Source organism: Nicotiana tabacum, chromosome 8 (genome assembly GCF_000715075.1).
Source record: "Nicotiana tabacum cultivar K326 chromosome 8, ASM71507v2, whole genome shotgun sequence".
Classification (NCBI taxonomy): Eukaryota; Viridiplantae; Streptophyta; class Magnoliopsida; order Solanales; family Solanaceae; genus Nicotiana; species Nicotiana tabacum.
In genome coordinates this window covers 10,331,312-10,347,325 of record NC_134087.1, presented here as the reverse complement: position 1 = coordinate 10,347,325, position 16,014 = coordinate 10,331,312, and the positions used below count along the sequence as shown (strand labels likewise).

General features: G+C 39.6%; 1 protein-coding gene across 1 annotated transcript; it reads right to left on the bottom strand.

Annotated features, from left to right (window-relative positions):
* Positions 1 to 334: 334 nt before the first annotated feature.
* On the bottom strand, positions 335 to 5,129 carry LOC107794269 (uncharacterized). Its single transcript, XM_016616746.2, has 2 exons — positions 4,567 to 5,129; positions 335 to 2,110 (listed from the first exon to the last, which is right to left on the bottom strand). Exon 2 carries the CDS (start codon positions 1,941 to 1,943, stop codon positions 816 to 818), a length of 1,128 nt encoding a protein of 375 aa, XP_016472232.1. The 5' UTR covers positions 1,944 to 2,110; positions 4,567 to 5,129; the 3' UTR covers positions 335 to 815.
* Positions 5,130 to 16,014: the final 10,885 nt, after the last annotated feature.

Sequence of the window (16,014 nt, the reverse complement as noted above, 5' to 3'; positions counted from 1 at the left end):
ATTAAATAAAGATAACAAAGGACAACAACACAAAACCACCACATTAGCGTTAGGGCATCTATCAAATAATAATATCACATTATGTGCAATGCACCTAGCAACAATTAACGGTTCTAAAATGGCTTTGAGGGTCGCAAGGTCATAGGGCATCATCCCGATTTACTCATTTTGATCCTTCCTTCTCTTTCTTTTCCAACACCTCTTATCCTTTTTTCTCTTTTATCTTTTTTTTGAAACAGAAATGATTTGATCGAACCCGCTGTAGGTTGCCTACGTATCATGTCCCTCATGAATCAGACCAAACGTAGTTCTGAAAAAGTGATGGAAAATAAACTAAAAACAAAATCTTTTTGGGCTTTTTCATTTAAAACTTTTCGATATTAAAATACAAAGGGAAATACGATAATGAAAGTCATGACAGACTCGACTACACTATAACAGACTCTGACACCACCTAAAGAACTCAGTCTCCGAGACAAGACGCGAAAGTAAAAAGACAACGTAAGATAATCTCAAAACATCTAAATAGAATGACTCCTCAAGCTACTCCTGAATGCGAAGGTCCTGGCTGGGACGGGTCCGATGAAGATCCGGATGGCCCCGTCAATCCTTTTGAATCTAAGCTCTGTATTATACCCTGCAAGGATACCGCGAAGCTAGGAATGAGAATCGTGGAATGCTGCATTTGGAAGGCTGACTCTAGGAAGGTACTCACGGTGCTGTCCCATGTTCTCTACCAACCCTGCCAACTGTGATCTTAGTGACTGAAGTGTAGCTCGAACCCCAGCCCTTTCTGCTGCACGGGCCTCCTCTTCCTAGGTAAATCGATCCATCAACTGTCTAAGCAATATCAGTGAGGTGACCTCCTCGTCAAATACTCCTCTAACATGTCGGGGCAATGGTATGCTAACCCCCCGCTGAGTAGACTGTAGCCATATGAAGTACTCATGGGTATACCCAGGTGAATTTGGGTCAGCAGCTAAAGTATCCCTACCCATCTTCATTGCATGACGCCAATAGGTCTGGATGTCGACCTCCCTATGTGGCATAGTGTCAAATTCCCTAATGAAGTCACGAGAGTCAGGAATGTAGGGGACTTCTTGCCGCCTCCCTAACTGACGCATCATTCTAGCAGGGGTATATGGTCTAGTACACCAAAGTCCAATTAGTACCAAGAAGTCTTGCACGCGAGATCCTGCTAAGATCACGTCCAAATCAATCCAAAGGTATGACCACAGAACCTTCTCTTCAGTCAAGGATCCTAAGTAATCAACCCAAGCCTGAACTCCGAGTGGTAAGGGAAACTTATCGAACGTCATTCTATGATCAATGCACTTCACTCGATCTCTCAGACAACGGTCAATCACATCTTTCTCAAACATGGTGGCTGGATGTAAGTGTTCCATCATCCACAGCTGTAGCAACAAGTTGCTTCCCTCAAAGAACCTCCCACCTTGTCGAATCCTGGTCAAAGCACGATAGATCTCTGCCAAAATTGTCGGAACCAAGGTGACCTTACTACTATGTTTATCATGGAAGAGTGCAAAGGCTATTGACCCCAGACGCGTGCTAATATGTCTACCCTCCAAAGGAAATACCAGGAGACCCAACAATGCAATATCGAAGACTATAGGGCGCCTCTTCTTCCAAGAATCATATGATATGGAAAATTCATCTACGAAGGTCTCATACCCAGTAGGACGAACAAACCTCTCGAATAAAAAGTCCAAAGGTACCCAAGATTGATCTAGACACCCCATGCGATCTTCCAAATCCATCCCTATGATCTTAAGGAACTTGGTGCTTGAATGAGCCCTTGTGTAAATCAAATCCTTGTCTAGGTATGGCAGGCGGGTTAACCCGACTATCTCAACTAAGGTGGGTGTCATCTCAAGATCCCCAAACTTGAATATCATTCCCTGCGGGTCCCAAAATGTCAACATTGCTTCTACAAGGTCGGGACGGGGAGTGATGTCTATCAAAGAAATAAGAGTCCCAATTTTCCATCAAATCATGCTGCTCAAGTAATGTGAACATGTTCCACCATTTACTAGCCTTCTAGGGACTTTGACCATCATTGATACTCTAGCATTGGTGAGTCGATCCATACCTGAATAATAAAAACATGGTTAATGACCCAAGACATTATGTGACACCACAACATTTCCTAGAGGACGGCTGGGCTATTTCTGCAAAATGGCCTGAGGGGCCAAAAGTGGCTAAAAATGCAAACTCAAGAAAGGTGACCTCAAAGATATGGGAATACCTCACTAAATCTTATATGAATTCTAACTCCTAATAATCATGGCCCAAAAATTAATTTGCAGAAATGACCCGTTTTGCAAAAACGACCGATATGGCTAGAAGTGGCTAAAGATGCAAACTTGAAAAGGACGGACCTTAAAATAATATGACACCTAGTTGTGGACTCAAGATCCTAAGACATGGGTTATTGAACCACCTTTGCGAAAATGACCCCAATTTGCAAGAATGGCCGATGTTACTAGAAATGGCTAGAAATGCAAGATATGGCTAAGACCTCGCAAAGCCAAGAACCTAAGAGACTAGAAAGACCGGACCCTATGTGGGTTGCCTACGTATCTCTTCTCGAAAGATGATAATCAGGTTCGCGTAGTTCGGGAAGATCGGACATGGAGGAAAGCTTTAAAAAAAATACAACTAATTTGGGAAAACCATTTTTTGAGAAATGATGGAAAATGAAAATCTTTTTGGATTTTATTTTTTCATTTTTGGAAAATAATGGGGAAAGTGTAAAATCTTGTTGGATTTTCTATTTTCAATTTTTCTTGTCTTTTTGGAAAATAATGGAAAAGTGTAAAATCTTTTTGGATTTTCTTTTTCATTTTTTTTGAAAATAATGGGGAAGTGTAAAATCACCTACTTCATTTTATATTTCACCCTCAAATATCTTTGGTCCGCCAAATGACCCTTTTACCCCTAAAGAGATGCAACATGTAGCACATAGGGATGACTAAATGTCTTTTTGGGCCATGAGCCCATTTTGACATAATTCGGGTAGGCCTCCTACAACGGGACACGGTGCCTGGGACCGAACCCGGCTAGGTTTGAATGATATGATGCATATAAATATGACCTAAAAGCTGACCTACGGTTGGGGTTCACTAGACAAGGCAATTCGGGGCGGCACGTGGTCGATGACGGCTGCTCTAATTGTCCGCCCACTTCACGCTCCCACGCCACCCACTAAAGACACGAGTGACTCACAAAAAGGTCGTGTACGCTCAAACGTACTCCGGAAGACTTGTTGCAGAAAGAAGACTCGGGGTTATGCAAATGATGATAGTTATAAAGTAGTAAACACATAAAGCAAAAACTGTAAACACATAAACAACTAGCAAATAATAACAAAAATATAAAAACATAATAAAAATCAAGTAAAGCTAATGGAAAAGCACAGAAACCTCAACCAAATATTCTAAAAGCCAACAAGATCATAGTACTGGCTCGAACATGCAATTCCCCAGCAGAGTCGCCAGAGATGTCACACCCCTCTTTTTTTAAACTCACTAAATCCTCTTAAAAATAAATAAAAGATTTAGTAAAGCTCGAAAAGGGTTTTAATTAAAAAGTGACAAAATTGTGTTCAAAAGGAAATAACTCAGAGTCGCCACCTGACTTTGATTTCGGTGTGCCAGGTTTCCATTTTTTTTTTAAAATAATTTTTCCTTTTAAAACATTACAGACTCTAAAACCAAGTCTACACCAGAGATTCGGGTAAGAGAGTTCATTTGATTCAGGGAGAAGGTGTTAGGCATTCTCCGAGTCCCATAACTAGTACGGTTGCGTACATGATCTAGTTGGCTTTTTCAAATATTCGAATTGAGGGTGAAACACACAAAAAGCAAAAATAAACACATAAGAGGCTCGAGGTTGTCCCCACCTAAGAAAAGAAAATAAAGAAAATAAAATAAAGATAAGAAAATTAAAATTAAAATCCTAAGCTAACCTATAGTATACTTACTCCACGGTGTAGCCTCGACCTCCGTTTACATTCACTTCAGGGCATACCCCGGATAATAATAATATATACAAAATCTACGGGGAATTCCCCTGAATATAAACTAAAGGGAACAACCTCTTACCTCGGCAAAATGAAAAGAAGCGATCTACAATTTGCCTACCCGAGTGTGGTCGGCCTAAACATGCTACTAGCGGTCCAAGCAAATAAACTATAATTAAACTTAATATTAAGCCCAATTCTATGCATAAACTTGTGACCAAAGCCTAGATTTCATTTAATTTCAACTGACGAGAGCCTCATATTTTCAAATTCTAACCCCACGACCATATTTCAACTTTGCTCAAAATCAATTCCCATGGCCCATGTTAAGTATTACTATAATCAAGGGTAATTTTCAGTCAAATATCTCCCAACTATAATTGATTTGAGTAAATCTACGAGCAATCAACTAAACGATGCAAGCACTTTGCATAAGTAACTGAAGGATCCAAAAAAAATGTATCACTGAAACAAGCAATTAAAATTAAACAAAAACGAACGAGCAGAGAGTTGAAGAATTGAACCTCAGCAAAATGTTGTCTTCGCTATTAATAAGAACAGCCCCGATTATGCTACATCAACTTTGAAAGTATTAAAATGTGACAACGAACCCTGATTAAAATCTGACCGGGAAGCAAAAATAAGGACCGGATCTTAGACCGCGAATCGGAGCGACAACGACCTCGCCTTCGAACTCTCAGATGACCAACACTAATCAAATACAAATCTGAATACGACCTCAAAAATCCGACAGAAACTTCAACCAAACTCATGCGACGAAACTCTATTTTTATCGGAGTTTTAAGTGGTGATGAAGGTATGACAAATTGGTTGGTGATTAAGAAGAGTGAATGCCTAATCAAATATTGTGAATGTTTTTGAAGGAGAATGGTATTACGATGGTGGTGTAACGCTTGTGTGGAGCTGCTCTAGGGTGGAGTAGATGACTGGAGGCGGCTGCCGCGTTGGAAAGGAGTGAAGAAGAAGGGGCCCCTTAGGGTTCAGCTCCTCTAAATATATATGCCGATTAGTGTTTTTTTTTTTCGTGCTTGGAGAAAAAGAAAAGTATCTTCAACGTGTGGTCCCCACTCTTTTTCCTTCACTAGAATTTTTTTTCCCACGTGGTTTTTCCTAGTGAGGTTTTAATGAGACACATTATCTTTTAATGAACATCCAAGGGGGAGTGTTATAAATATATTATATTATGGATGTTCATTTAGTACTCCGTTGTAAATAAGCTTCCCGAAGAAGCTTATCCATATGGGACTCCACCGTAAATATGTTTATCTATTTAGTACTATATTGGAAATAAGCTTCCTAAAGAAGCTTATCACTTCGGTACCCGGTTATGGATAAACATTACCTCCGGTAGAAAATTATCCATACTGGGTATAATAAGCTTATCTTTTCAGTACCCGGTTATGGATAAACATTACCTCCGGTAGAAGATTATCCGTACCGGATATAATAAGCTTATCCATTCAGTACTCCGTTATGGATAAATATTGTTCTCAGTAGAAGATTATCCATATCTGGTACAGCAGCAGCTTGTAGCAGCTTACACAGCAACTCGTAGTAGCAGCTTACACATCAGCTTATAGTAGCTTACACAGCAGCTTGTAGTAGCAGCTTACAAAGCAACTTCCTTTCTTCTATAAATAGAAGAGATTTTAGTTCATTATGTACATCAGTTTGAGTTCGAATAATATATCAGTTTCTCTCTATACTTGTCTTTACTTTACAGTCTTTGTTTTATAACACGTTATCAGCACGAAGCTCTACCATCTCGAGCAAATATTTTGAAAGTATCTGAGAATATGGATAACCCTCAAATTATGTTTGGATCAAAGACAAATCATGAAGATATGTGTGTTATTGATAGTGGAACAACTCATGCCTGTCACACCTCCTTTTTCCGCCCCCGCGAGGGGTGAAGGAATTTTTATAATTAAAGGACAATTGAAACGGGATTTGTTTGTTTATTTCAGAGTCTCCACTTGGGAGATTTAGGGTGTCCCAAGTCACCAATTTAATCCCGAATCGAGGAAAAGAATGACTCTGTATTACAGTCCGCGAACCAGAAATCCGGATAAGGAATTCTGTTAACCCGGGAGAAGGTGTTAGGCATTCCCGAGTTCCGTGGTTCTAGCACGGTCGCTCAACTGTCATATTCGGCTTGTTTATCTGATTTTATACAATTATGAGCTAATGTGCAAGTTTTAACTTTTAACCGCTTTCGTCATTATTATTATATATTTTTTCAAGAATTCCAACATCATGGAAATACATCTCCAACCATGTCACATCAATGCACCCGTGGTTGTTGGCACATTTCAACTCTGTTGAGATTTGGATTTGGGTCACATAAATGTGCACCCGAGTTTTAAGAAAATTAAATTATTAAAAGGCGTGCCTAAAGCGACTAGCGTATCATTTACTTTGGCTAGGGCCGTGAAATTTTGCTAAACGGTCCATCCCGAAGTCTAAGCAATTTTAAAGCAAATATTTACCGAGGACCCCACAATTTTGTATTTTTATTCGGTGAGGCTCATCTCATTCTTATTTTTTAAAGGAATTTGCAACATCATGGACATGCATCTCGGACCACGTCACAATCAATGTACCCATGATTAGAGACACATTTCGACTCCGTTGAGATTTGAATTTGGGTCACATAAATGTGCATCCGAGTTTAAGAATGTAATTTAATTAAATCGCGTCTAAAGAGTCTAACGCGTTATTATCTTTGGGGAAGGCAGTGAAATTCACTAAACAGTCCATCCCGAATTCTAAGTATTTATTATGACCAATTATTGAAGGCCCCACAATTTGCATTTTTATTTGGCGAGGCTCGTCTCATTATTATTTTTTTTTTAAAAAAGATAATCTTAGAATGACTACATTTTTTTATTTTTCGTTTTTTCTCTAAAATAAATGAAGAAAATGTCCTACTTTATTTACATACTTTCGAGTTATTATAGTTAAGTTTCGAAAGTGAGTCATTTAAAGAGTTTACATGGGCAGCGCATAGAATGTTCTACATACAGACAGTAAAAGAAAGAAAAGACTACATTAAACTACAACTTCAAATCTTTCTCATTTTTTACATTCATGTTTCGAGTAGCTTACAAGATGAACCAGTGTATCGTTTGTGTACCTGGTATTGTCAATACAAGAAGAAGAAGGTCAGCAAAGTAGTATGTAACACAGCAACATACAGCAGCAGAAAGCCCAACACAGTAGCTTCAACACCTCAGTCCAGAAATCCCAGCAACACGGAGAAAACTAGTAAAAATGGAGAAGAAAAATAGTGCGAAAATCTCTCTTTGTTTTTTCTTTCTAGATTTGAACTCTCTATGGTGTTCTTCCGCTCTCAATATTTCAGAAAATTTGGTTCTATCTTTTTACTCTCTCCAAAATGAATTCTGTCCCTGTATATTCTGGGTATCCAGAGTGTATATCTAGTGTATACTGCTCTCTCCGCCCCCTCTTTTTTTTCTTCTCTCTATCTAGTTTTTCCTCTTTTTTTCACTTTTTTCTTCCTAAATTTTCTCTTCTATTTATAGCAAAATTTTCGAAATTTTCAGATTTGTTTTTTTTAATTAAAAGAAATCCCACTTACAAATTTTTATTTTTTTAGAAAAAGAAATCCCACCTTTATTTACTTTTATTTTTAAAATTCCAACTTTAATTACTTTTATCTTATTTAAAATCCCACTTTTTATTTTTTTAAAAGAGAATCTCACTTTATTTAATTTTTCTTTAAAAAAATAAACCACTATCTTTTCTTTTTCTTTTAAAAATGCTACTTTCAATTACTTTAAAAAATTTTAAATTTTCAGATACCTTTATATTTATTTTTTAATTCCAACCTTCTTTTATTTTTAATTTTTTTAAAATTTCCACAAAACTTTTTTATTTTTTTAAATTTTCTACATTCTTTTACTTTTTTTAAAAGAGAATTCCACCTATTTTTACTTTTATATTTTTTAAATTCAATACTTCACTTTTTCTTATTTTTTAAATTATTCCCGAAATTATTATTATTATTATTTTTTTTTAAAAAAAAATAAAATAAATATTTTCGGATTTTTTTATATATAAAAAAGCAAAAAATAAAAAAAAACATCTTAATAATGATAATTCACCTTTTAATTTTTTTTGATATTTTTATCCTATAATAAAAAGTGTAATAAAGCTAAAATAATAGTAGGTTAAAACCCCCTAAAATATTTACATAAAAGAAGTGATAAAAAATTAAATGTTGTTAAAAACATTAGGTGTTCACAGCTGCCCCTCTTTGCTTGAAAACACGAAGAGCTTTCGGGCAAAGATAAAGTGAACAATGCGACTAATTTTTGATCATATCGTTATTCAAAAGAGGAAGAAAATAAAAAAGGAAAGGCGCAACCGAGTCCTGGTTTTGGACAGCCTACATATCCCTGGTTATAAGGGAATCAGGTCGCGTGTAGTTCAGAAAGTTTTGGTAGCTGGGACTACCATGGGATTGCGATGTTACTGTTACTGTTGTTGCACACTGTTACCACTGCTTTTCGTTCTCCTTATTACACCATGCTTAAAAGAAAAATCAAGAAGTTATGCTAGACTACGGATTACATAATCTCTTCATTTATTCTTGATGCCTTGCTTTCTTGTCGGCTTGTGTCGGTTCCGGTGCTTCTTTCTTCCGAGAACTGACGGGGATGACACCGGCCTCTTGCTTTCCTGAATCACCAGTTTGCATCCCTTATTAAATACGCTGGGGATATGGTTTCCTTCATTAAGCTTTGTTATGCTGGGCATAATTTAATGTTCACAGGCTGCTTCTTTCAAGAGACGTCTTTTCTTCCTTTTGACTCATGCGCTTGAACTGTGCTGTGACCTTTTGTTGCAACCTTCTGCTTTCCGGTGCTGGGGATTTTTATTGTTTCCTGCTGGGGATTCCTGTTGTAACCTTCTGCCTTCCGGTGGGTTACTGATTTCAAGATCTGCAGTATAAGACTGAAAAATATTCCTCTCGTTATACAGGTGGACGCCTGAATGAAGAAAAAAAAATTCCCTCGTTATACTGGTGGGCGACCTATGACATGAAATGAAAAACAAAAATGTATACCCGCATTATACTGGTGGGCGACCTAGGACATGAAATGAAAACAGAAATGTATTCCTGCATTATACTAGTGGGCGCCTAGGACATGAAATGAAAACAGAAATGTATTCCCTTGTTATACAGGTGGGCGCCTAAGACATGAAATGAAAAACAGAAATGTATACCCGCATTATACTGGTGGGCGACCTAGAAATGAAAAACTGAAATGTATACCCGCATTATACTGGTGGGCGACCTAGGACATGAAATGAAAAACAGAAATGTATTCCCTTGTTATACAGGTGGGCGCCTAAGGCATGAAATGAAAAATAGAAATGTATGCCCGCATTATACTGGTGGGCGACCTAGAAATGAAAAACTAAAATGTATACCCGCATTATACTGGTGGGCGACCTAAGACATGAAAAGAAAAACAGAAATGTATACCCGCATTATACTGGTGGGTGACCTAGGACATGAAATGAAAAACAGAAATGTATACCCGCATTATACTGGTGGGCGACCTAGGACATGAAATAAAAAACAGAAATGTATTCCCGCATTGTACTGGTGGGTGCCTAGGACATGAAATGAAAACAGAAATGTATTCCCTTGTTATACAGGTGGGCGCCTAAGACATGAAATGTGAAACAGAAATGTATACCCGCATTATACTGGTGGGCGACCTAGGACATGAAATGAAAAACAGAAATGTATTCCCTTGTTATACAGGTGGGCGCCTAATGGTAAAGAATAACTTGAATTTGTTTCCTCGATTCTCCGAGAAAATTTTCACTTGTGGCAGAAAATTTTCTGCCCCAGTTCTAGGGATCTTTCTTATGGCGTGTCTTTCGGCCATCATCAACACTTTATTTTCCTGTTCAAATCAAAGAAAATTTAGTTAGTTTTTTTTTTACAATATGGCGAGTGTTCATGCAACTCCTGATGGGGATGATTGGTCCCTTCCCCTTATTCCTGATTGGCGTTCCCAAAACATGTTGGTGATGATGTTATTCGTTAGGGATAACATTCTGCTGGGGATGGTTTTTCCATTTATCCCTTCCCCGTTTTGTATCTCAAAACTTGCTGGGGGTTATTTTGTTGAAGATGGATTTTCCTTTCTTCCTTTACCACTTTGTGTTGTCCGACCACCTCGGAACTTGTTTCGATATTTGGTCGGAGTCCTGCTGGGGATCCTCTTGGAACTTTGCTCATAATTTCCTCAACATATTTTTTTTTCGGTTCTTCCCCGTACTTTCCTTGCCATTTTAGACCAATATTATTCGGCCTAGCAACCAACGTCTTTTGTCTTATTGCCTTGTCTCTGGTCTACCTTCTTCACATTTTACGTTGTACCATTTTGGCAATTGGTAGTAAGCTCTGAAAGACCTTTCTCAAAAATAAATTTCTGGAAAAAGTCTTTTAAACAAAGAAATGAAAAGATAGAAAAAGAGAAAATCTTTCTGAGCAAATGATGGGGGGAAGAAAAGAAATGAACTTATCTGGGTGGTATAACCGATTCCAACGATCATGTTGTGCATTACGGATTAATCAACCCAGTCTATTTGTGTCGATCAATCTTTCTGATGTCTTCACTTGCTGGGGATAAATAGGTGCCCACCTCTTTGCAAAATGCAGATCCTTTCTGCCAATCTATCTTGTCGCCTCATAGTGCCCTTCGCGGGGGTTTTCACTAACAAGACTCTCTCATTTCTCTCAGCTCCCATCGCCTTATGGTGCCTGTGAAGGTTTTCACCGATAAGACTCTCTCATTTTGCTTTTCTAAGCTGGGGATTGGAATGTTGCCGGTAAGATCCTCTCTGCTGGGAATTCTTATGGCTATCAATTCTTTCAGCTCATGATCCTCATTCAGTCGGGGACCGGCGTGTTATGCTCGGCTTTCATTTGCCTATCTTGGCACCCCTCGTATACTGATCGGGAGGTCTTTTTTGGACATCAATATGGGTTTTAGAAGAAAAGGATATAAAATTCAAAATAACTTTGATGGGTAAAATATTACAACTCTTGGAATCAAACTCCTTTTTTCAAAATTTAAAAACATAACTTCTGCCCCGGTTTTCTTGCTTGGGGAATTTTTTTTGTTTTTTATTTTTTATTTTTTTGTTACATTATGACCGAGCCGTGACGCGCCTACATATCCTCTTTGAGGAATCAGGTCGAACGTAGTTCCCTCTATTCCTTTGTTTTTCTTGCGACCTTCCTTTTTGTTTTTGTTATTATTTTCCTTCTTTTCTCTTTTTTTTTCATTTTTTCGTTTTCATTAACGATTCCAAGAGAGGGGTATGAAAGAATAAGTAAGGCACAAAGGGGTAAAGCAAAGGTTAAAAGTGTTTGGATGGAAGAAATAATTGCCTCCGTCATTTCATTATCCGATAAGCACCAAGTACAAACAAACAAATAAACAACAAAAGAAATTACACGTAATATCTCTTGACTACATCAGAATTGATAGCCATGTCGATGCATCTTCCTTCGACATCTGTCAGACATAAAACGACGTTGGATAATACTCTAGTCACAACATACGGCCCTTGCCAATTCGGGGCGAACTTGTCTTTTGCCTTGATCTGATGTGGGAGGATCCGTTTCAATACTTGCTGCCCTACTCCAAATTTCCTGGGGCGCACCTTCTTATTGTATGCTCTTGCCATTCTCTTATGATATAACTGGCCATGGCATACTGCTGCCAATCGTTTTTCATCAATTAAACTCAACTGCTCCAGTCGGGCTTTGACCCATTCATCATCATCAATCTCGGCCTCAGCGACAATTCGAAGGGATGAAATTTCAACTTTTGCTGGTATTACTGCTTCAGTTCCGTATACCAACAAATAAGGAGTTGCACCTATTGAAGTACGAACAGTAGTGTGGTATCCCAACAATGCAAATGGTAGCTTTTCATGCCATTGTCTGGATCCTTCAACCATTTTCCTCAATATCTTCTTTATGTTTTTGTTGGCTTCCTCAACCGCTCCATTCGCCTTGGGCCGATACGGGGTGGAATTACGGTGTGTAATCTTAAACTGTTCACATATTTCTCTCATCAAGTTGCTGTTAAGATTAGCACCATTGTCCGTGATTATCACTTTCGGGATCCCAAATCTATAGATGATATGGGAATGGACAAAATCCACCACTGCCTTCTTGGTTACTGACTTGAAAGTTTTGGCTTCAACCCACTTAGTGAAATAATCGATGGCTACCAGAATGACCTGTGACCGTTCGAAGCTGCCGGCTCAATAGGCCCAATGACATCCATGCCCCATGCCACAAATGGCCATGGTGCTGACATTGTGTGTAATTCCGTTGGTGGAGAATGAATCAGATCTCCGTGTATCTGACACTGATGGCATTTTCGTACGAAACTGATACAATCATGCTCCATAGTGAGCCAATAATATCCCGCTCGTAGAATCTTCTTTGCCAATACATATCCGCTCATATGGGGCCCACAGACTCCAGCATGTACCTCTGTCATCACTATCGTGGCTTGACCCGCATCAATACATCTCAGCAATCCCAGATCTGGGGTTCTTTTGTACAACATTCCTCCACTGAGGAAAAATCCATTTGCCAGTCGTCGAATGGCTCTCTTTTGATCTCCGGTTGCCTACTCCGGATATATCCCCATCCTGAGGTATTCCTTGACGTCATAAAACCATGGCTCGCCATCCACTTCTTCCTCTATCATGTTGCAATAAGCATGTTCATCACGAACCTGAATATGCAATGGGTCAACATGGATCTTGTCTGGATGGTGCAACATCGATGCTAAAGTGGCCAAGGCATCGGCAACCTCATTGTGAACTCTCGAGATGTGTCTGAACTCCACTAATCGAAATCGTTTGCTCAGATCGTGCAAACATTGTCGATATGGTATAAGCTTTAAATCCCGTGTTTCCCATTCACCCTGGATCTAGTGTACTAGGAGGTCCGAGTCTCCCAAGACCAAGACGTCCTGAACATCCATGTCTGGAGCCAATCGTAGGCCCAAAATGCATGCCTCATATTCAGCCATGTTGTTGGTACAATAGAAACGTAGGTGAGCTGTAACAGGATAGTGATGTCCTGTTTCCGAAATAAGTACTGCTCCTATTCCAACTCCTTTTGCATTCGCAGCCCCATCGAAGAAAAGCTTCCACCCTGGTTCCTCATTCAGTTCTAACTCCTCTATATGCATCACTTCTTCATCTGGAAAATACGTCCTCAAAGGCTCGTATTCTTCATCAATAGGATTCTCAGCCAAGTGATCGGCCAATGCTTGGGCTTTCATGGCTGTCCTCGTCACATAGACAATGTCGAACTCTGTGAGTAATATCTGCCATTTTGCCAATCTTCCTGTGGGCATAGGCTTCTGGAAAATATACTTCAAAGGATCCAGGCGTGAAATAAGGTAAGTAGTATGTGACGACAGATAATGCTTAAACTTCTGTGCTACCCAAGTTAGAGCACAGCATGTCTTCTCAAGTTGAGTGTACTTATTCTCATAGACTATAAACTTCTTGCTGAGATAATAGATGGCTTGGTCTTTCCTTCCTGTGATGTCGTATTTCCCCAACTCGCAACCAAACGAATTCTCCAGGACCGTTAGATAAAGGATTAATGGCCTCCCGGCTCAGGTGGAACCAACACAGGTGGATTGGATAAATATCCTTTGATCTGGTCAAATGCCTCCTGACATTCTGTCGTCCATTCTATCGCGACATCTTTCTTCAGCAATCGAAAAATGGGTTCACAAGTCGCTGTGAGCTAAGCGATGAACCTGCTGATATAGTTCAACCTTCCCAACAGACTCATTACTTCTGTTTTGTTCCTCGGTGGCGGCAATTCCTGGATGGATTTGATCTTTGACGGGTCCAATTCAATTCCTCGCCGACTAACAATGAATCCCAACAGCTTTCCAGATGGAACACCAAATGCACATTTGGCTGGGTTGAGCTTAATGTCGTACCTTCGAAGTCTTTGGAAAAACTTCCTAAGGTCTGCTACGTGGTCTTCCTGACGCTTGGATTTGATGATCACATCATCTACGTACACTTAAATCTCTTTGTGCATCATATCATGGAACATAATAGTCATTGCTCTCATGTACGTTGCCCCAGCGTTCTTCAAACCGAATGGCATTACCCTATAGCAATAAGTCCCCCATGGCGTAATGAAAGCCGTTTTCTCTGCATCTTCTTCATCCATCAGAATCTGATGATACCCGGCGTAGCAATCCACAAAGGATCCGATTTCTCGTCCGGCGTAATTGTCGATCAAGATATGGATATTGGGTAATGGAAAGTTATATTTTGGGCTTGCCCTGTTCAGATTGCGGTAGTCGACACACACCCTGATCTTTCCATCTTTCTTTGGTACCGGCACCACATTAGCCAACCAATCAGGATATCGAGTGACACGAATAACCTTTGCTTGCAGCGGCTTGGTTACTTCTTCTTTAATCTTCACACTTATATCCGTTTTGAACTTCCTCAATTTTTGCTTGACGGGAGGGCATGCCGGGTCAGTGGGCAATTTATGAACCACTAAATCTGTGCTTAACCCCGGCATGTCATCATACGACCATGCAAAAACATCTTTGAACTCAATAAGTGTTTTGATCAATTCCTCCCTGATATTTGGTGCAATGTGGATGCTTATTTTTGTTTCTCTGATATCACCGGCATCCCCTAAATTGATGGCATCTGTGTCATTTAAGTTGGGTTTGTATTTTTCTTCAAACTGACTTAACTCCCTGTTTATCTCCTCGAAGGCTTCATCCTCATCATATTCCGATTTATTATCATAATCCATCTCTTGTGCAATTAATTCAGAATCAGATTGATTATTTAGACTGGGTTGAAGATCCGTTGTGCATGTCATATCGTTAGTACTAGTGCAAAGAGAACTGTTCAGAAAGAAAAGAGAAGAAACAGAATTAAAACAAAACAAGAAAAGGAAACTTTCACTTTTTATTAAAATGCGGGATAACAGAGTTTCACACTTTTACTGAATAAAATCGAAACTGGATTACAACTCTGGAATAATCCAGGAAAATAAGAAAGAAAATCTAAAGCCTACTACCAAGACTCCCTCCGAGTAGGAAGAGGAGTAGCTGTCCAATTGTTGATCTTGGCCCTAGGCCCCACAAATTGTATATCCGCGCTACTGGAACCTTCTCCAGCTTCTACCATATTGACACCGGTGAACAACCTTTCAAAGCCCTCATCTAGATCTCCATCTGGCCCAATCATTGGTCCGAGAACTTTCGGGACCGACAACTTTCTGGTACCTTCTCTGACAAAGGATCTGGACAAGCACGGGATTGGCTTGGGAAGAACCCACACTTTCTTCTTCATCTTGCGGGCATGTCTGACATCTACTGATGTGGGCTTGAATCCCAGCCCAAAGGTCTCTAAATTCTTGGGCAAAGAGACAGGTTGAACAATACCTTGAAGCTCAGCTCCCAGACCTTTTCCTAGCACGAACCCATTACTCAGCATCTCTGAAACTACCATGACGGTGGCAGAAGCTATTCTGGGGTGTGGAATGCTTTTACCCTCGGGGATCTTGTTTGCTGACACTGCATCAAAAATCTGGTAAACCCAAGGACCTTTGTCATCGTTGGTTTCTATGAATGGCACAATGGCACCTCCCATGGTGCGCGCAATGTCTTCCCCATGCAGCACGACATCTTGTCTGTCCCATTCAAACTTGACCATTTGATGCAATATGTATGGTACTGCTTTGACCGCGTGGATCCACGGTCGTCCCAACAAAAGGTTATAGGATACCGCGATATCCAATACCTGGAACTCCATAGTAAACTCGACCGGGCCGATGGTCACCTCGAGTATAATATCCCCCACGGCGTCTGTTC